Genomic DNA, 20,693 nt, shown 5'->3' on the forward strand with positions numbered 1-20,693 from the left:
TTAACGACATATTTATCTGGTCTATCCAGCCTGCTTAGTGATTTATATAACTAATTTCATAACCTTTTTTGTTCACAAGATTCAAAGAAAAAATACGAAATTATAAATAAGAATAAAAATAAATTCAATAAAATATGTCAGATATAAAGAAAATTGAACAAGAAGATTCTGCTTCTACTTTTGTCGACGCTATTCCAGATTACAAACTTGCTGATCTTATATTTGTTCTTAAGACAACAGCCAGAGATTCCCAAGCTTTTCAATCAGCTAGCAGCGCTCTTTTCACGGCTATCAAAGAACAAAAGCTTGCACCCCTTTACTATTTTATACACAATTCATCAGAAACGGCCAACTTATTACCATGGGATGAATCTTTATACAATGATATTTTTCTTCAAAATGAGAAGCATTTGATTGAATTAAAGGACGCCATTAAAAAAGCTGAAGAAGAAGAAGAAGAGCTTTCAATTTCTGAAAGCTGGAATAAATTGGGGAATTATTATGCTAAAATTGGAAACAAGGATAAGGCTATATCAACACTTCGACATGCTCAAGATTTATCTTCAGGAACAGGAAACAAAATTGATATAATGTTGACAATTATTAGAATTGGTTTATTTTATGATGATAAAGCTTTTGTCAAAAAAGAACTTGAATCTGTCAAGCTTCTTATTGATCGTGGTGGTGACTGGGAACGTCGAAATAGATTTAAAACTTATCAAGGTCTTTATCTTTTATCTATCCGGCAGTTTGAAGAGGCAGCAAATCTTCTTATTGACTCTTTATCAACATTTACTTCAACTGAAATCACTTCTTATGAAGAAATTGTTAAATATGCTGTTCTTTCGGGTGCTTTTGCTCTTGATAGAGTTAACCTTAAACGTAAGGTTGTTGATTCACCAGAAGTTTTGTCACTTGTTCCTACCACTCCATCTCTCGAGCCTATCACGGTTATGACCAATTCTCTTTATACTTGCGAATATGATTCATATTTTAAAGCTTTGGCAACCGTTGAAGTTGAAGTTCTTAAAACGTCAAGATATCTTGCTTCACATTCACTTTTTTATATCCGTGAAATGAGAAGAAAAGCTTATGCTCAACTTCTGGAATCATATAAAACCCTTAGTATTCGAAGCATGGCTGATGCATTTGGCATATCCGTTTCTTTTTTGGATAACGATTTAGCTAAATTCATCCCTAGCAAGAAATTGAACTGTGTCATTGATAGAGTTAATGGCATTATTGTCACAAACAGACCAGACAACAAAAATGCTCAATACCAGGAGTTTGTGAAACAAGGCGACGCATTACTCACTAAATTGCAAAAATATGGGGCTGCAGTTCGTCTTAGCGGAGCTGAACGTCTCTCAACTTGATAATACATATAATAATTTAGTTAAAATATCTCTTTTAATTTTATTGCAAAATATGCATTAGGATTTCTATCATTATCATTTATTAAATGACTTAAATTTAAGATAGAAAACATTACAATTTATAAATATAAATACTGAAGCTAACTATAGTATAATATTTTATTTAAACAAGAATTGGAAACCCCAATAAAATAAAATATTATTGAAAGAACTATGAATAAACAACAAACCCAATATTTGTGGTAGTCAGGCTGTAGAAAAGTTTCAAAATCACTGAGACAAGATATTTTTGTTTGTGAAAAAAGTAGTTTTTCTATCTTTTCACTCATTTACTTCCATCGCCCCATAAAGACCAATATATGGACTTAATTTTTAACCCTAAACTTGATCTGTTAAATACACAAACTAAAATATCCCTCCCCCTATTATTTCTCAGTGTTTCTGTCTTCAAAATTTTCTTGTGATAGTCACCCACCATATACATTAAATTTTAAAATAAGCCAGTTCAAAAGTAAAATGTGGGATTACGGAAGGCAATTGAAATACGGCTTTCTGAACACACCTAAATCAATAAATAAATATTTAGTTATTTATTATGTTTATTGATGTTATATTAAATTTTGTTGTATAGAATAATTTTGGATCATGATACTGTTTAATTCAAATAAACTATTAAAAACCAAACCATTTAACCATTTTATGAGTCATGGAAAAATAAATTTTAGAAAAGTCTTTGCTCGATCATTTCTAAATAAAGCGCTAACTTCTTCCCGGCAAAACGTTCAAAATTACCATATTAAACGGGTTCTTGGGTATGGCGATTTTTTTTATTAGTTTTCATTTAACATAAACTTATAAATCCAGATATTCTCAAAAAACATTTTACACAGCTATTGCTGATGTAAATGAATATGACCAATTTCTTCCTTACTGTCGCAAATCCTATATAATTTCGTATGATCCTATAACCAAAAAGCCGGCTAAAGCAACATTAGATATAGGATGGGGAGATTTTAACGAAAAGTTCGAAAGCTTTTTAACATATGATTCAGAAAATACTATTGTTATTGCAGAAGCTTCAGATAATACAATGTTTCAAACGCTATATACAAAATGGTCAGTTCAACCTATTCCCAATCAACCAAATAAATGTGCGGTTTCTTTTGAGCTTAAGTTTTTGTTCAAGTCAGCTCTGTATAATTCTGTTTCAAAAAGCTTTGGGCCTACAATTGCAAACATTATGATAAAGGCATTTATTAGCAGGGCGAATGCACTATCAAAAAAAAATTTGTAAAAAAATATTTTCAAAAATGTTTAATTGAAACGATTACCTTGTTTTCTAAGATGAAAAGTTATAAACAAAGATAAAATGATAATATACTTAGTTAAATATAATGATTATAAACAGTAAATTTTCAGAAAATGATGTGATCTTTTCAAGTTTTTAATACCTATTCCAATTTTGGAAATTTTGTATAAATTCTATAAAAGTTCAAGATTTTAACAATCACTATCGTAATAGTGTTAACGGGTTTATTTTGAACATATCAGAATAAAAACTCAAAAAATCAAAATTAGTATGCTTAATCAAAACATTCACATCACTTCAATATAACTTAGATTATATAATCTATTAATAATAAATGTTTCTTAATACTGAATAAGCATGGGTTTATCAAGAAAAGATTATAATGCGTAATTACGTCTTTCTTTACCTTAACATTTTTTTCTTCTTTATTTGAAAAAATAAAAACATAAAAAAAATGTCGTCATTGTTTGGGGACGATATAAGCCATCATTCTGCTGATTTATTTGGTTCGGGTACAATTACATCACAAGACCATAATGACCCTTGGAGTTCTAATTCTACTGGGCTTCCGTTTTCTGTACCGACATTACTTCAAGGAGCCCCTATACCTGATATATATAACTCGTCTTTTAACGATTTATTAAAAGAAAATTCCCCCAATGGTTCAGAACAATTAAAAGATGAAGTTCCTGTTTTTGCACTTGAAAAATTTTTTGATCGTCTTGAATTTCCAATCCCTGTACGAAAGAAAATTTACTCACTTATCAATATCGAAGTTAATCCTATCGCCAGCAATGCACTTATAGACAGAGGAACTTGTAATGTTGCTTTTGCACTTGCAGCATTTGTACAAAAAGGTACAAGCGAAGATAACTTATCTCTTAATCTTGTTGATTTTTCCCGCAATTCTCTCCCTGGTTTATCTTTTTCTAATGGCCATGACCAAACATTAAATGTTCAAACTGGTATTCCAGATAACAATTTACATAAGAATGCACCTCAGCAAAGCCAAGTATGGCAATCAAACATAAATCCTTCAAATTATAATCCTCTATCTAAAAACACTATATCAGTCTCACTTGTCTCTAAACGTGAAGGAGCCTTTTTTTTCAGACACGTCAATTATATTGTGGAAGGTTTTGTTCCATCATCGTTACTGGCTTCTATTAATCCCACTACTAGTACTTCTAACAGCGAATCGTTATCTAGTGCCCAATCTTCAGGATTTTCATCCTTATCCACTTCAAAATTTAAAGTTGTTCGTAGATATTCTGATTTCTATTGGCTTCTCGAGTCTCTGCAAAAAAAATACCCATTTCGATTACTACCGATTTTGCCCCCTAAACGTTTGTCTGGTATGTCTTATTTCCTTGTTTTTTAGATTTTTCTAACATTATGTAATACTATTGATTCTAGTAGACGGCCGTTATCTTTCATCTGATGACCAATTTCTTGAGCGAAGAAGAAAAGGTTTACAAAGGTTTATCAATTTACTTATGAAGCATCCACTTCTTAAAAATGAAAAGCTTGTTGCTATATTTTTGTCTGTCGAAACTGAGTTAAGTGTATGGAAATCTTCAGGATCTACTTTAGAATTGCATGAAGAATATCATAATCGTATTATTTCACCAGATTTCGTCAATCTATGGGATGAGCACATTCGGATGGAACATTGGCGTGACGTCAAACATGCCGCAGAAGCTGCTCGTGATACTCTAACTCAATTTTGTGTCCTTGCTGATCGAATTGCAAGGCGTAACAATGCCATGGCTATAGACTACAACAAAATTTCTGGCGTTTTAAGTGCTTTTAATCAAACCATCCCTTTACTATATAAAGGAAGTGATCAATCTACTGCGGGTGATTTACCTGTTATTACTGAAACAGTTAAAAATGTTTCAAATTATCTTACGACCTCTTCGGATCTTTTACTTGAAGAGAGTAACTCTCTTGATTCGGGACTACTTGAAGATGTGAAAGTTCTTAGAGACACTGTTGTTTCTGTCCTTGAAATTTTTATAAGATATGAGAGAATCGGTGGCAATGCAATTCCACAGTTAGAGCGCCGGATTCAACATAATGAAGCTAGGCTTAATGGTTCTGTTGGAAATGATGTTAGGGCTTCAGAACGAGACAAGATTTTAAAAATGATAGAATCAGATAAACGGGCTATAGATTACCAAAAAAATAGATCTTGGCTTATTCGGCAAACCATTACTGAAGAACTTGATTTGCACCAGCGTACTCAATATCTTATTGCAAAATTGCTCAGTGACTGGTCAAATAGTGCTGTTAAATTTGCTGAATCGCAATCAGATAATTGGACAGCTTTGACACATGATATTGTCACAGAACTCCCTCTTTCTTAATTATTTAATTAGTAAAAGGTTTACATGACAAATGCTTGGAAACGTGGAGCACACAATAGCACCTTTGCTGCAGTTTAATTGAATATATAACTATTTGTTTATTTAAGCACTTATGCTATTTTTTTATTCGAATTTACAAACCCAATCCCTTTGATCAAGCATAAAACTTCATTTGATTTAAAATCTTGATCTTTTAAAACAACTTCCACTCCCAAAAAAATTTTCAGGGTTCGTAAAAACCTAACAAATTCATCATCAATAAGACTCTTTCCTAACATAATGCGCCCGATATCTTCTTTTCCGAGAGCCATCAAAATTAATGTTAGCCTTAATGCAGCACCACGATTGACGACTCCACCAAAAGAAATGTTTTCTAATAGTTTGGCAGCTGTTTGAGAACCCAAGTCTTCAGGTGTATCGCCAGGTCGTGCAACTTCTTCAGCTACATATACCCATCCTGACTTAGTTTCTGCAACTATTGTGCAACCAAACCCTGGAGATAATCCACTCTCAGTACTTACTGCAACATCGGTATAAATGAATGTTTCGCATCCAGTTGGTTTAAGTACTGTCCTAGCTGCTTCTACAATTCTGTTAACCGAAGCAGGCGAAACCCTCGTGCTATATGCTATACCTCTTATTCTGTCTATATTAGGCGTAGAAGTTTGATGAACGGTCTTTGGTTGCAAAATTAAATGTGGCATATATAATTGTACCTCACCACCACCATTAGGGGGTGCACCACGCTTTGTAATTCGAAGCTCTTCCCTATCAATGCCAAACTTTTGAAGAATAGGAAAAAGACCTGTACGAATTGTGTCCACACCAATATCACCGGATCCATCAACTACATCTGAAATATCCTCACGATTGGTACCTGATTTATCATTATTTTTAATAGAACTTGGTAAAAAACTAGGAACTGATGTGATACCATCAGTTAAAGTAATCGAAAGAGGCTTTTTCCCAAAAGGTGCAAGGAGAAGTAAAGGTTCTAAAAAATAGCCCATTCCTCGAGATTTTGGTACTTTAAATGTATGGGTTCCTCCAACAATAAGACCGGGTTTATATCGAACAACTGTACCAGTATAATTTATCTGTATAAATGAGCCATTTGTGACCGACTCGAGAATTCTTAAGAACGTCATTTCGTAATCTTTTTTTGGCCATGGTTAATGTAAAAAAAAATTATAATTCAAATAGTATCATACCTTTAATTCCGATAGAACTGTCGTTTTTGTGAATTCCTTGAATTTCGATAGCCTGGCCACTGAGAGTGGCCAAAACAATACGAAGTCTAAAATCTTGAGACCCTTCAAAAGTTATGAATCCCTTTTTTTTATCAGTGAATACCGACATTTTGTTTACTGTTCGAGTCTTAATTTATAGTTAATAGCTAAAAATAAAAATAAAATAAAATAAAATAAAATAAAATAAAATGAAAATGAAAATGAAAATGAAAATGAAATAGCATATGTTAGATCTATTTTATGTTATTTTTATGACGATGGTTTTAATTTTTCAAGTGATTTAAATTTGAAAAAAAAAAAAAAAATTGTATCGCTTATGTAATTTTTTTGTTACATTTCTTGCTGTAACTATTTTTAAGTTCATTATCACTTGTGTGGCTTTTACATGTTAACTAAGAAAAATAAGAACAAATAAACTATGGTTAAATTTTAAATTTTTTAAGGTGGTCAACATATCTAGGTATCTTTTAAAAATAACAGAATTATTTTTCAAAAACAAAAATTGTACCCATTTTTTGCTTGTGTGTTGACCGTGCTTTGATCATTCAAAAGTTTTCTTAAGATTATATAAAACAAATTTATATAAATTTATATAAATTTGTTTAACTTATTTTAACTTATTTTAACTTATTTTAACTTATTTTATCTTATTTTATCTTATTTTATCTTATTTTATCTTATTTTATCTTATTTTATCTTATTTTATCTTATTTTATCTTATTTTATCTTATTTTATCTTATTTTATCTTATTTTATCTTATTTTTGTTAATAAGCTCTCTATGGTTGTGCTTGGCTAGATAAAAAGAAAATTTTAGAGCCATTTTTCTTTAAGAATTAATTTTATTAAAGGATCATTAAGATTGTTCAGGGTCCTGGTTTTGACTATAATATATATAAATGGAATAACTATCAAGAAACTGATTTTGTAGAAATAACATTATGTTCTGTATGCTCAGCTTTCAAGGTACTATATAATTAATGTCTTACCAATTTGGGTAACTTATAAGTTACTTTAAATATTAGTCATGTTGTAACAACAATTAATTAAGGAGCCCCAGGGGGCTTAACCACTGTTTCTAGTATTATATTCCCCTAATTTGGGGGCTAACGCTTAAGTTATAAGTTAATTAACCTAAACTTTAACTGTATTCAGAACTAGAATTTTAGATAAACGACAGGCGAAAAAATTTATACAAGAACTTAACCATTAAATTTTAAAGCAAGGCCACCAACATTTCTTTGATGTCAGATAACCAATCAGCTTCTGCATATTCCTCGAAAAGAACCTCTCCAGCTCCTGCATCGCAGCCTGTTCCAAAGCGAGTTAAAGTTTCAAATGAATCCAGCTCACCATCTATAATAAACTCCAGTCACGGGCCAATAATCCCTGGGACTGGTAATGCTCCATCATCAAGCTCTTTAGATCCAGAGATGTTATCAGATGCTTTGTTATCTGCTGGTGTGGATATTAAAGAAGAGGAAAGCCTATTATCTCGATCTTTATATGGCTCTGGTACTAGCTCTGGATCTAAATATTCTACTAGCATAACTTCCGGTGTTGGATCTGGGGGTACATCTTTTAACGATGGTGGTATTAATGGTCATATTTTAAAAGAATCATATGGAGTTAGTGCTCCAGTTCTTCCTCCTCTTTTGGAACGAATTTACGAATACCAACAACGTCGAAACCAAACCCCCTTTTTAGATCCTGGTCGATTACAGTATATATTTAATAGTCATGCACATGATATGGGTTTATCTTTATCAAAGGATATTCGTGAAGTAGATGCAATGCTTACATTAATTTCATATTCTTGTCAGGAATGGCTTTCAGATATAATAACCAGTTCGTTAGTTATTTCTAGACATCGCCGTCGTTCAAGAAACAATGTTCATTCTGAAGTTTCCCGTGCTCTTCGAAATATTGCCCAAAAAGAAAAAGAGGATGAAGAAAAGCGATTAGTTCGAAAAGCTCAAAAAATTGGTGAAAATGACGAAAATGGCGAAGGGAAAGGGGCATCTGGGAATGGAAGTGGATCTGGTTTAAGCAAGAAAGAACGAAATAATGCAGATGATAGTAATACAAATGAAGAAGGAACTAAAGCGCGTGGAAGAGGACGTGGAACCCAATCTGATGAAATTAATTATTCAGCTGCAAATGCTACAGTACAGATGATGACCTCTGGCTCAAAAAGAAAATACAGCTGGCTTACTGAGGGTACCAATACTGGTGGAGTTGGGAATGCGACGAACGCGGCAGGTTCAGCTTTAAATATAAGAGGCTCTGGCGCAGGGTTAAGATCAGATGGAACTGTAAGATACAGAGAAGTTAGGGAAGAGCAAGGATTAGTTGTTCGTGATTTAATACTGGCACTAGAACATCAACGAGCTGGAGTTTTAAATGCTATATTGAAAGGATATTCTAAGAAATCTTGATCCATTTAGTAACGTTTATTAAACACAAATTATTAATACAGGCTATAATATATTTGAATTTTGACCTATATATTATTATGTATTAGCACTCATTTTAATATTATATCTGACCGATTTTATTAAGAACGGCTAAGGCCACTGAAACGTTTATTCAAAGTATTAGTATATCCTTGTAACTCTACAACTGGGATTTCTGCAATTTGAAACTCAATATTAGAAGAATATTGAGAGTTTCTAATTGATAATCGAAGCAAATGTTGAAGTTTACCTAATACAAATTCTAAAATTGTGCAATCAGGCTGTTATTCGGAATACATGCTATTGTTTAACTGTCCTCGCTCCTCATTCAAAATATGTAATCCCTCGTATTAAGCAGTAAGTTGCCCATGATCGGAGTGACCTGTATTGCCATATACATAGAAATTTTCATCGTTATAAACAATTTCTTTAGTAAATCTTCAAGATGAGTGATTTGTAAAATATTCACATCATTGTTACTTCTTAAAAATGATTCATCGACTCCAATTATTAAGTCATCCGATCCAGCTATCCCTTGATATTAGACACCATGTGAATTTGTATAACTACTATAAGATGCTGGCTGAAAGTATTCGACTTAAGATTTGTGTACGTTCCATCAACAAATACAAAAATGTTAAGAACCATATATGATTATAGATTCTTTTCGTACAATAACATCGTAATAATATGTAACTCATCTATTTGAATAAAAAAATCACGTTAATATTACTCCACAACTGTTCCTTATCTCCTGACCAAACTATGAGTCATAATCACCGTGAATCTTGTCAAAAGCAAGCGGCCAATTTACCATGGCAAATCCTTGCTTTTTAACGAAGAGTATCGTAGCAATAATAAGATAAGTGATTCTTTTATACTCAACGGAAACGAGAATGTTTTCACAATAGGTTTCACCATATTATATATGAAATAAATTTTGGGTGGCGTTAAGCGAAAAGCTAATAAATTGCACTAGATTCAACGAAAAGAAATAGGGGATATCTGGGATATCAATACAAAGAACCATCGAGTTTCCTATAAGAAATTCAATAGCTTATAAGATTACCTTCATCTCTAAATTGTGATTTAAAAAAAAATAGTATGCACAGAAACAAATGAAGTCCTCATAACAAAAAAATTCAGTGTATTCGAACAAAATAGATGGTATAAGTTACCAAGGCATTGTTTTATAGATCTATTTAATTTATCAATGTTAGATGTTCTACTCATTTTGGGTTGCGGTTAAAGGATATACATAACTAAGAATGTATGGTGATTTGAAAACAAATCAGGGTTAAATTGTTTACCTTGAATGTTGTCAGTTTTTTGAACCTAAACCATGGACTAGTTATTTGAAAACGATACTTTCATGTACTGTAAGAGTTTTTAGGTTAAAATACTCAAATTAGAGCTGAAAACAAGACACGTCAGGTTCGCCAAATATATTGCTGATCGCACCGAGAACAAAGACGACATACAAGACAAATGCACTGTTTGTAGATCTAAATCAGAAATCCCTAAGCACATTATAATAGCATGGGCATGTAATGATTTCATAATAGATACCTTCCGCCCTGGAAACCCTTTACCTTTTCACATACTACTCTTATGACATAATCTCACAGATCTTCCAGAATTAAAGACTTGATAATCAAAATATATTAGAAGTCAAGTTGCCACTGGGATTTGCTCCACGTTTAAGTTTTTTTACTTTTGCCTAGTTTTGGCAATTCAATAACCAACTCCAAAACGAACACCAGTAACAACGCGCCTTTACAGCTGGCATAATAAAATATGAAAAACTTAATGTTTGTAATTTATTTTGTTGTACAGTAGAAATAGGGCAGAAATTAATAGATTATGTAATTTAGTTAAAAAATGCTCTAATTAGTTAATTAGGCTTACCGTACGGTAAGGTAACTAATTTTAACATAACAAATTATGTTGTGTTGTATGATATGATATGAATGTTTGGGTTTAAACTTTAATATCCATTACTCTTGTGCCACAAATAATCGTCATCCAAGATATCCACAAAAAGTTAAGATTTATTCTAAAAGTTTTAGTTGATAGTATCGTTTTCTCATTAAATTTATAAAATAATGCACAGTGACACGTTTATTCTTTCTGAAATATTATCTGAGTTTCAAAAAAATCCATCAGATGTACTAGAGAATTACTGCTCGTTAAGCATTCGTGAAAGCGAAATTGTTTCATTACTAAATGAAATAACCGATTACCTCGCTGTTTCTGCAGATTCTATTACTGAGGGAAGCATTTTTGGTGGATCCTTAGTTCTTATAAGGTAATTATTTGATGTTATTAAATTTTCTTTGATATTAATATTTGTGTTTTTAATGTAGTCGCTTTAACGAATTTGACAGGGAATGTAAAGAGAGAATTGTTGATTTATTTACATCTATATTTAACAATCAGATAAATAGAGCATCGGAAGTTTTAACTGAAGAAGAAGAAACTGCAAATGCTCTTCAAGCTCAGATTCAAGAGCGCAATGAATTTAATTCACTTCATAACACCAGTGATATGAGTTTATCGATTGAAGAAGAAAACCATTTTGAAGCAATAGAATTTAATTCGGCTAGTGTAATTGGTGAGGTCAAGCAGCGTATCTCTCGATACGGCTTTCTTATTTATTTCTTAATAAATCAACTTGAAGATTCGTGCCAAAACGAAGTTAAAAAGGCTACTGCTTTAACTCAAGGTTCTCGCCGGTCAGCTCATAAAAAACCAGAAGCATTAGCTTTTATTTTGAAATTGTTAGGAATTTCGCTTGTTTCTATTTACCAGGGACTAATATCTTTTTCGCATCTACTACCACCTCAAAAATCAAAACTTATTAATCGGATTTTTTCTACTCGTGTAGAATGCAGTACATTTATAGGGATGCTTCTTAAACCAGTTTATCGTTTAATGGAAAGTGAAGTTATACTAAAAGATTCTCATGATAAATTGTTTGACATTTTGTGTCTTGCAGTTGTGGAATTTGATGAAATCCAAAATGTGCAGTCATGTTTAGGCCAACTTTTATTTTACTTTGAACATATTGCAGAACCGCTTGGTGATCTATTATTTATTCTTTATTATAAATATAAAAACATGGGGCTTTATGAGGAAATGATACGGTATATTATTTCGCGCGAGTTCAATCCCAACGATAATAAAGGTCCTAAGGCAGTTGCTTTGTTGATAGGCAAATTGGTACATTTATCACCGGAGTTAGTATTGAAACAATTTAGAGAAATATGCCGTTTACTTGACAGTAAACATTATACACTTCGAAGTGCAATTGTCGAAGCTGCCGGAATCGTTCTTTACGATTTATGCAAAAATGCGGTTACATTAAAAACAAATTCATCCACCCCTGAAGAAGAAAGAGAACAAGGATTATATTCTTCTAATTCTGATTCAGATAAAAATCTTTTAGATATAAAATCGCTATTTGATCTTTTAGAAGAGCGTGTTTTAGACATAAATCCATATACTCGAATTCGTGCCATTCAAGCACTAACTAATCTTACTGAGCTAAATACAAAGTTTAATAAGCGTCGACCTCGAATGACAGAATTAGCTGTTCAAGCTTTACAAGACAAATCTAGCTTAGTTCGAAGAAACGCTCTTCGCTTGCTATCTCGCTTGATTTCGACACATCCATTCAATTATCTTAATGAAGATGGTCGGTTAAATCTTTCTCACTGGGAGGAAAAACTCCAAGCAGTTAAATTAGAACTTGAAAAATTGGATAGTAATTCGAGCATAATTACTTCAAATGAAGCAGCAGAAAATTCTGAATTTTTGAACCAGTCTAAAGATGAAAATACGGCAGAGAAAACTTCATTGGAGAGCTCCAGAATTTCCGGATCTTGTTCACTTGAAAATCCAATAAATGAGATATCTGCTTCTCCAAAGCTTCAGTTAGCTTTAACTTATCACACCGAAGCAGTCCAGTTCATTAAGAAAGTTCATGAAGGTCTTGCTGTTGCTGTCAAACTTTTAAATTCAAAAAATAAAACAGAAACAATTGAATCTATGGATCTTTTTGTTCTAGCGGATGCTTATGGTGTTGAGACAGCACGTTTTGGAGTTCGTCTCATGATCCATTTAGTGTGGGCAAAAGGTGGTGGTAATAATGATGAAGCGCTTGCTATTCAAAAGCATTTACTTTCATGTTATAAATCTCTTTTTTTTGATCCACCAGCAGACGTTTCCCCTGCAGAAGCAAATAATATTGTGGCACGTTCCTTGATTTCCCTTACTTATGGTGCTACTATATCTGAAGCTGCTTCTCTTGAAAGATTATTATCATTTGCGATGGAGCCATCTTCACTTGTTGCCTCTACTCAAAAAGCATCAATAACTCAAGTAAAGCAAGATACTATTGAAACTGACCTCTCAATCGCTGAATTGGCAAATCAAGCAATACCTACAACTTGTATGATTTCTGATGATGTGGTTAAGGTTCTTTGGAAAATATATGGATACAATCAGTCAATGGCAAAAAGCCAACGTCGAGGTGCCATAATAATTTTAGGAATGTTAGCTAAAGAGAAGTCATCTGTAATAAATTCGGTCGGGTTAGAGTTATTGCTTCGAATTGGTCTTGGTGATTTGGGGCGTATAGACTTTAAACTGGCAAGGTATTCGTGTATTGCCCTGCAACGAATGGTCAACAATTCTAATAATTTTCGATTGAAAAGTTCTAAAAAAGTTCCTGATCCTTTAAATTCTGAGAAAAAATTTTGCGCCAATCACGATGTTATTCGACGCTTAGCAAGTTTCATTATTCTTCCATCAGTGTCTATGGAATGGTTTTCTCTTTGTGAAGAGGCGATTAATGCCATTTATGCTATTTGTGATGCACCAGATATCGTACTTTCGCATCTCATACGTTTAAAGACTAAGCAAGTATTCTCCCCAAAGCATCCAAGTTTAGAAATTGAACATACCGAACTTGGATTAAATTACCAAAATATTATTGAGAATTCAGATGGAAACAGTTTACTTGCCCAACTTTTGTTTATTGTTGGCCATACTTCCCTTAAAACACTGGTATACTTGGAAAGTCTTGAAGGGCAATTTAAAAGAAGAAAGATAGAATCAGAACGAGAACGTGTTGAAGCAATGGAGTCTAAAAGTTCTATATCTTCCACAGGTTCTAAAACGTCTAGAAAAGGCATGCACCAAGAAGAAATGACTCAAGAGCAAGAATTTAACTTAATCGGAGGAGGAACAACAGAGGATGACTTTTCTGAAAATTTAGTTTATATTCGAGAAACTGAGTTGATATTTGGACAACAGTCTCTTTTATCGAGATTTGGTCCTTTGATATCTACACTTTGTCTTGAGATTATTCGTGATATTCAAAACCAAGAGTATAGTGAAGCTAATGCACATTGGAAAAGAACTGCACAGGTAAAACTTGGTGTAGATTCACAATTTACACAATACAGTTCTCTCAAAAGGCGCCATTCTAAAATGCTTGTTGTATCGGCTACTTTATCATTGATAAAAATGATGTGCGTTTCATCAGAATTTTGTTCAAACAACCTTTCTATATTAGTGACTATTTTAGAACACACTAGCAAGTTGATAAAACCAGTGATTCAATCTAAATGTGAAATTGAAAACGATGAATGTAATATCTCACTTGACAGCATTTCCAAAAATAATAACGGTGAAGATTGTTCCAATAATGAGACCATTGATTTTGAAGAAATTGACGATTATAATACAGCAGCAATCGTTAGATCTAACATAGTTTTAGGCATGGGTGATTTAGCTGTACAGTTTAACCATGAGTTAGAAGATAATATGCAGTTTGTTTATAAACGTCTACGTGATCACACTAAAATGGTTCAACGAACAACTCTTTTGACCCTTACTTTTTTGATTTTAGCAGGACAGGTTAAAGCAAAAGATCAACAATTACTAGGTCAGATGGCTCGATGCTTAGAAGATAATGATGAAACAATTGCAAACTTAGCACATATTTTTTTCTTGGAATTAGCGGCAAAAGACAATGCCATTTACAATAATTTTATTGACATGTTCAACTCTCTTGTCAGTTATACTAAAAAGTCTGAAGAAATTGCTAAAAGAGAAGGTGATGATCCAGATGATGTTGAATACAGTGTAAGTCATACTTCAATTAGAGTAGACAACAATACTTTGCGACGAAGTAGTCGCCGTTCTGATATTAATCATAGTATCGCATATCAATCTTATGGAAAATATATGGAAGATAGTATGATTGATATTGATGCAGATGAACAAATTCATAATTGTAATGACGCTGAAGACTATGAATCTTTTGAACCTTTGACCAAAGAGGCTCTCCACAGGATTCTTAAATTCTTGGTTTCGTTGGTCGATAAAGAAAAATATATCAAGCAACTTTCTGAAAAATTAGCAAAACGGCTTGAAAAATGTGAAACTCCTCTAATGTGGGATCATTTATCATATGTTCTCACATTACTCCCTCACAAAAATGAAGAAATCTCTGAAATGATTTCTGCTGGGTTTAAAAAAAATGCTTCATTGGTGACTGAAGCACTTCTGAGAGATAATCTAGATTTCGAAGATGTTTATCAACAACAAACTGATTTTCAGGTTGATAACATGATAGATGACGAAACCCAGTAGCATTATGTATCAAGATATAACTACTATGATCTTAAAAATAGTTTTATCACATATTCATAAAAAAAATATATAAAGGGTCTCGTATATTTTATTTTATTTTATTTTAACTTTTGAGATAGTGTTCATCAAGTTTTGAAGCATCATAACAGTAAACAGATTGTAATAAACTATTCCGTTGGTTTTTGGAAAAGAATTTTTATTCAAAGAAAATTAGATAAAAATCGTTGATATTGATGTTGGTTGTAGATATTGATTTACATTTAATCTAAATATTTTAATTAATTCACAGAATTTAAAATAATAATTAGTCTCAAGTTAACCAAACCTAAGTATTCCAGTCAGTGTGTATGTAAAAATTAGTGGTATCAATACGCAACTAAGCTTGAAAAATGTTTAAACTAATCAGTTAAGCCATTTATATTTATTATATTTATTATATTTATTATATTTATTATATTTATTATATTTATTATATTTATTATATTTATTATTCAAAGAAAAAAAACCATGGCCCTCTCGAAAAAATATAATATAATATAATAATTTTTTAAGCTAGGCTCTTGGTAATCAAATTTAGAATTAATTCTTAGATACAAACATCCCTAAATATATTTGAGAGTGTTAATATTGAGCACTAAAAACAGATTATCCAAGTATTATTTTTAAAAAAATATTTGAGCATTTAAAGAATAAATTTATTCTGTTTTGCTGTTATAATTCTTATGAACCCTCCCGCTGTTTCTTTGAAAATTCCGTCGTTGTGGATGAGATCCTCTGTGTGTGTGATTTCTTTTAGGCCCTTTTATTCCCAAAATGACATTTGCATGATGTGTACTGACTAGACCAAATTTCTCAATACGAGCAATTGACTTCTCAATTTCTTCAGTATTGTTTTTTTCAAATCTTCTACTGCGTTCTAAACGTTTTTTTAACTCGGCAAGAACCTCCTTTGTCTTATCTTCTAATATACTTTTCTGAGGTTCTGTTTCATCCACAATAAGATCGACCGTAGCATTAAAGGAAGGTAAAGGTTCGGTTAGAGCAACTTCTGAATTATCACTTTCATTATTAATAGGTTTTTCGTCTGTTTCGATTTGCAATTGGGGCAAATCATCCTTAGTATTATTACTTTCCACAGTATTGATATTTGTAGAAGGATTTTCAGGTCCAGATATACATGAAGAAATTTTAGATTCATTATTCAATCGTAAAGTCGCTATCATTTCGCTCTTTGTTCCTGTTGCTTTAATTCCTCTTTTAGACAATTCTTCACGAAGTTCGGCTACCTTTAATTTAGAATATTCTTTTATTGCCATTGTTAATCACTTTAGTTTTATTCTATTTTGATTTTGTTGGTTTAAGAGGTATTTTTGAAAAATTCAAAACGCAAATAATAAGTTTAACAACGTCAGCAAATTTTGGTAAATAACTTGCGTGAAAATATGTGAATGAGTAAGTATGATTTGAATAATATTATTTATGAATATAAATATGTTTAGTAGTTCTGAAAAAAAAATGAAAACTGATTTTGAGCTTATTTACATTTAATTGTATTTCAATATGAAAAACAAAAATAAGCTTACTAATATTTGAGTTAATCATAATTCCTTAAGATATTAGACAAGCATATTTGAAGAAAAAGTTTATGTAATATTTTATACGTGGTTGTAAATTTTAATTTTTTGTATGATGCTATCTATTTAAAACTTTTAAATAGTGTTAAATTAATGTTAACGAGTTTAATAATTTAATAAAATTCTGTTTGATCACTGTTATGATATATTAGGTCCTAAACTTTTTTTACATTATCAATTAAATATTATCTGTTTATCTGGCCAAATGAATAACAATTTTACTACAGCACATTTAAAAAATCAACGCATTTTTACCTTTATAACTCATGTTTACTATTTTATACATCTTGGCCATGTTTTTATAGGTCAATTTTGTTATTTTGTTTGCTCTTATTGAAGAATTATGGTGTATTCATCAACACAATTATTTTTGTTTTTATTTACTTCTAAGAGTATAAAACTTTTTTCACAATGTTTGTTTTTTTTTAATATTTAGATTTCCTCTTCATTTCACTTAGTTTACTTTTATGTTGTAGTTTTTTGATAAAAAATCTAATTATTTTTCTCTGAAATAAAGTTTGACTTTGATTCTTTATTAAATTATAGATGGCATCTGCAAAAATGGGCAGGCCTTCCAATAATGAAACACGTCACCTAGTTTACTAAAATATATCTGTTAATATTAACAGAAGCCTCTTGATTACCTTGATGACAAAAAAAACTTCTTGGCTTGTTTAAAATCACTATCTTAAAACAATGATAATCAAATTTTGTTAAAATTTTCTTTCAAAATTTTACCAGTTTTCTTGATACTGTAGATCAATAAGCTATTTCTGTACCTTATATTCTTCTTTTTCATTTTCGTTTTCATTTAAGTTCGCATTAAACAAATATCTTCGCCAATATGTAATTGAATTTATTTCTTCATATTCAAATTTAACTTTAACTTTTTCAAAATAGCTTTTAGATGCATCATGTCATCAATTCCATTGACTGAAAAATTATTGAAGTGTGTCAACTCAGTTCGTATGTCTTTTTTAGATTTTTCATCTTCGACGGACCTCCAGTGAATACTATTTTTGTCGGTATCAAGCCAGTTAAAATCATCAACTGTAGTCCATCTTTGTTTACCATCTGCTTCCGTATTTTCAACAAGTTCGTCAACTTGTCCAAATACCATATCCCGACAGTTTTCTATTATAGGTCGTTTAGATTCGCAGCTCACTACTATCAAGCAATCTTTTGAGTCATGTATACGCAATTGCTGACATTTTTGTATCACAATTATACAGTTCAAAATATTGGTAATATATATAGGGCCATTTATTCTATCTTTAATATGAACAAAACTATTACATAAGTTGTTCAATTTAGCAGTAAGATAGTCAAATTTTAAGCCAACATGAGATATCTGGATAATGCAATTATTAGCATTATCAATTAATAGGTTTTTAGCTTTTGTTGATTCTAAATCACTTATAAGTAAGCGTTTATTTGAAAAATCTTTAGCATTTATATTACAAATATCCTGAAGTTGTGTGAAATCATCAGATTGTTGATTGTTGATCTTCTGTTTTTGCTGTCGTTTGTTTTCTTCATACGACTTTAAGTTTTTGCATTCTATTTTTTCAGAAACAGAAACTAGATTTTCATTTGATAATGTCTTTTTTTTTTGTAGTGTACCTTTGTTAAATCGAAAACGTTTTGGGGTTACATGCGAACTCTGGTTCTGCAAATATATGTTTGATTTCAACTGATTAATACGTCTGTACAGATCTTCCAATTCATTAGAGTATATTTGCTTATCGTGCGGCTTCAAAAAAATAGTTTTTTCTTTGGTCAAGTTGGAAAGCATATTCACTTTATCAATTATAGTTAAAAGTTCAGGATTCCCTACTGACAGGTTTTTTAAGTCATTTGAAATTTCTAAAAAGTCTTAATAAAGATTAGATTTGATGTCTTGTTTTTCTTACCATCTTTAGATTGTTTAAAAAATTTGTAGAACTCGTCCTCATTGAAGGTATTATTTGACATTTTCTAAATAATATTAAATTTACACGCTCAAACATTTAAGGAACAATCTTTATACTATATTTGTTGTCATATGGGATTTAAAATATAATAATAAATAAAAAAAATGATAATCTCCCAGGTTATTATAATTACAGTAACACCCAGCAGCTCAAAAACTAGAGTGGTTGACACGTCACATGATCAAAAGTCAGACTGGCACCCTTTGTGAGAAAAACATAAATGCTGATGTTTGAAAAAAAAAGCCCTGACTAACTTAGTTAACTAACACCTCGTTATTAAAATACAAAAAAGCAATTCGTCATAACCTGGCGACTTGACCACCAAGACAAATTATTAAGATATCTTTAAGTGCATGTTCCTCTATGAGTTCTCTACATTTGTAATCAATCTCTGATAATTTATAATATTTGATCTTCATATTAATATGTTGTTATATACTCCCGACATTTCTTTAAAGTCTATATATCAACGTGCACTATGTCATTATTGCTTGGTTCTTTCTCCATGATATTGCTTATGGTTTCTTTAGAGTTTAATTCAGCTGTTGAATTAGCCAAAAACCCGGGAGGAGTAAGCCATTGAATTTGTTTTTTGTTGTAAAATGGCCAGGCTGGAACTATTAAAAGTAAATCGACTAATAATGAAAATAAAGAGATGTAAAGAGTAACCAAAATATTCTGAGTCAAAAATCCGAACAAAATGGAAAAAAGTGCACCAACCCAGATCGTAAATAAATTAACGGTGTCTGCCAGTTTTTGGCCTTCAAAATCCTTATAAAGATGTTAAAATTGTACCTATTAAACTATTTTATTCTCATACAATAATTCCATCAACAAATTCTCTAATAACTTCCATGTTTATATAAGTCAAAGTCGGCGTAGTATGAATTTAAATAAATGATTATGATTAACAGAGACTTGATTTGTAAAAAAAAATTAAAAAAAATTAAAAAAAATTAAATAAATAAATTAAAATTGATAGTTATAAACATATGTGGAAAAAGAAGAAGTTGAACAAAAATAAAGTACCCACTCACATCCTTAAATTTTAATGCCATATATATTTAATATAGATAATCTATTTTTCTTACTTAATTTTTAAGATCTTTAAATAATTAATAACATACACCTTCTGACTTATCACTGACTAATCAACTAAATCTCAGCCTGTGATGAAAATATACATATGAAAAAAAAACAAGATTTATTTATATTAGTGCTACAAATATATCAAGAAAATTTTGTCACATACACATGTATGATATGTATTATTAAAAATCATATGTTAGTGTTTTTGACAATTCAATAGTGTTCATTAATCACCAGTCACTATATAAAGGATAATATTAAGAGATGAGGTATACAACTAATGTGCTCATGATGTAGATATATCAGTTGATATTGGCGTAATTGTTATTGCCATTATCGACCTCGTATCATATTGTTTCTTGAAGACTATAGTCATAGCTATGGCTCACTTCGCTCACATATAGGATACTGGGGCAGCTTATTTTTTTCATAGGCCTAATAAGTTTACCTTCTGAAAATTTCTATCAAACGTAACCACATTGTTTAATTAGGAGATGGTTTTATGTTTCACTAGTTGAAATTAATGATTTTGAATAAAAATACCACCATCGTATTAAGCAGACTTGAAAATTTAA

General features: G+C 31.2%; 6 protein-coding genes across 6 annotated transcripts; 4 read left to right on the forward strand and 2 right to left on the reverse strand.

Annotated features, from left to right (window-relative positions):
• Positions 1-134: 134 nt before the first annotated feature.
• SAPINGB_P003852 (uncharacterized protein) lies at positions 135-1,376 on the forward strand (the record flags this gene model as incomplete). Its single annotated transcript, XM_031998567.1, has 1 exon — positions 135-1,376. One exon carries the CDS (start codon positions 135-137, stop codon positions 1,374-1,376), a length of 1,242 nt encoding a protein of 413 aa, XP_031854458.1.
• Positions 1,377-3,139: 1,763 nt separating this feature from the next.
• SAPINGB_P003853 (uncharacterized protein) lies at positions 3,140-5,054 on the forward strand (the record flags this gene model as incomplete). The annotated part of the gene is made up of 2 exons (XM_031998568.1): positions 3,140-4,040; positions 4,102-5,054. The coding sequence occupies 2 exons, from the start codon at positions 3,140-3,142 to the stop codon at positions 5,052-5,054; spliced, it is 1,854 nt and encodes a 617-aa protein (XP_031854459.1).
• A 110-nt stretch (positions 5,055-5,164) lies between these two features.
• On the reverse strand, positions 5,165-6,413 carry SAPINGB_P003854 (uncharacterized protein; the record flags this gene model as incomplete). Its single annotated transcript, XM_031998569.1, has 2 exons — positions 5,165-6,210; positions 6,266-6,413. The coding sequence occupies 2 exons, from the start codon at positions 6,411-6,413 to the stop codon at positions 5,165-5,167; spliced, it is 1,194 nt and encodes a 397-aa protein (XP_031854460.1).
• Positions 6,414-7,547: 1,134 nt separating this feature from the next.
• SAPINGB_P003855 (uncharacterized protein) lies at positions 7,548-8,741 on the forward strand (the record flags this gene model as incomplete). The annotated part of the gene is made up of 1 exon (XM_031998570.1): positions 7,548-8,741. The coding sequence occupies one exon, from the start codon at positions 7,548-7,550 to the stop codon at positions 8,739-8,741; it is 1,194 nt and encodes a 397-aa protein (XP_031854461.1).
• Positions 8,742-10,864: 2,123 nt separating this feature from the next.
• SAPINGB_P003856 (uncharacterized protein) lies at positions 10,865-15,422 on the forward strand (the record flags this gene model as incomplete). Its single annotated transcript, XM_031998571.1, has 2 exons — positions 10,865-11,067; positions 11,207-15,422. The coding sequence occupies 2 exons, from the start codon at positions 10,865-10,867 to the stop codon at positions 15,420-15,422; spliced, it is 4,419 nt and encodes a 1,472-aa protein (XP_031854462.1).
• Positions 15,423-16,117: 695 nt separating this feature from the next.
• On the reverse strand, positions 16,118-16,738 carry SAPINGB_P003857 (uncharacterized protein; the record flags this gene model as incomplete). The annotated part of the gene is made up of 1 exon (XM_031998572.1): positions 16,118-16,738. One exon carries the CDS (start codon positions 16,736-16,738, stop codon positions 16,118-16,120), a length of 621 nt encoding a protein of 206 aa, XP_031854463.1.
• Between the last annotated feature and the right edge of the window lie 3,955 nt (positions 16,739-20,693).

The sequence above is a fragment of the Magnusiomyces paraingens genome (genome assembly GCF_902498895.1).
Source record: "Magnusiomyces paraingens strain CBS 517.90 genome assembly, contig: contig3, whole genome shotgun sequence".
NCBI lineage: Eukaryota > Fungi > Ascomycota > Dipodascomycetes > Dipodascales > Dipodascaceae > Magnusiomyces > Magnusiomyces paraingens.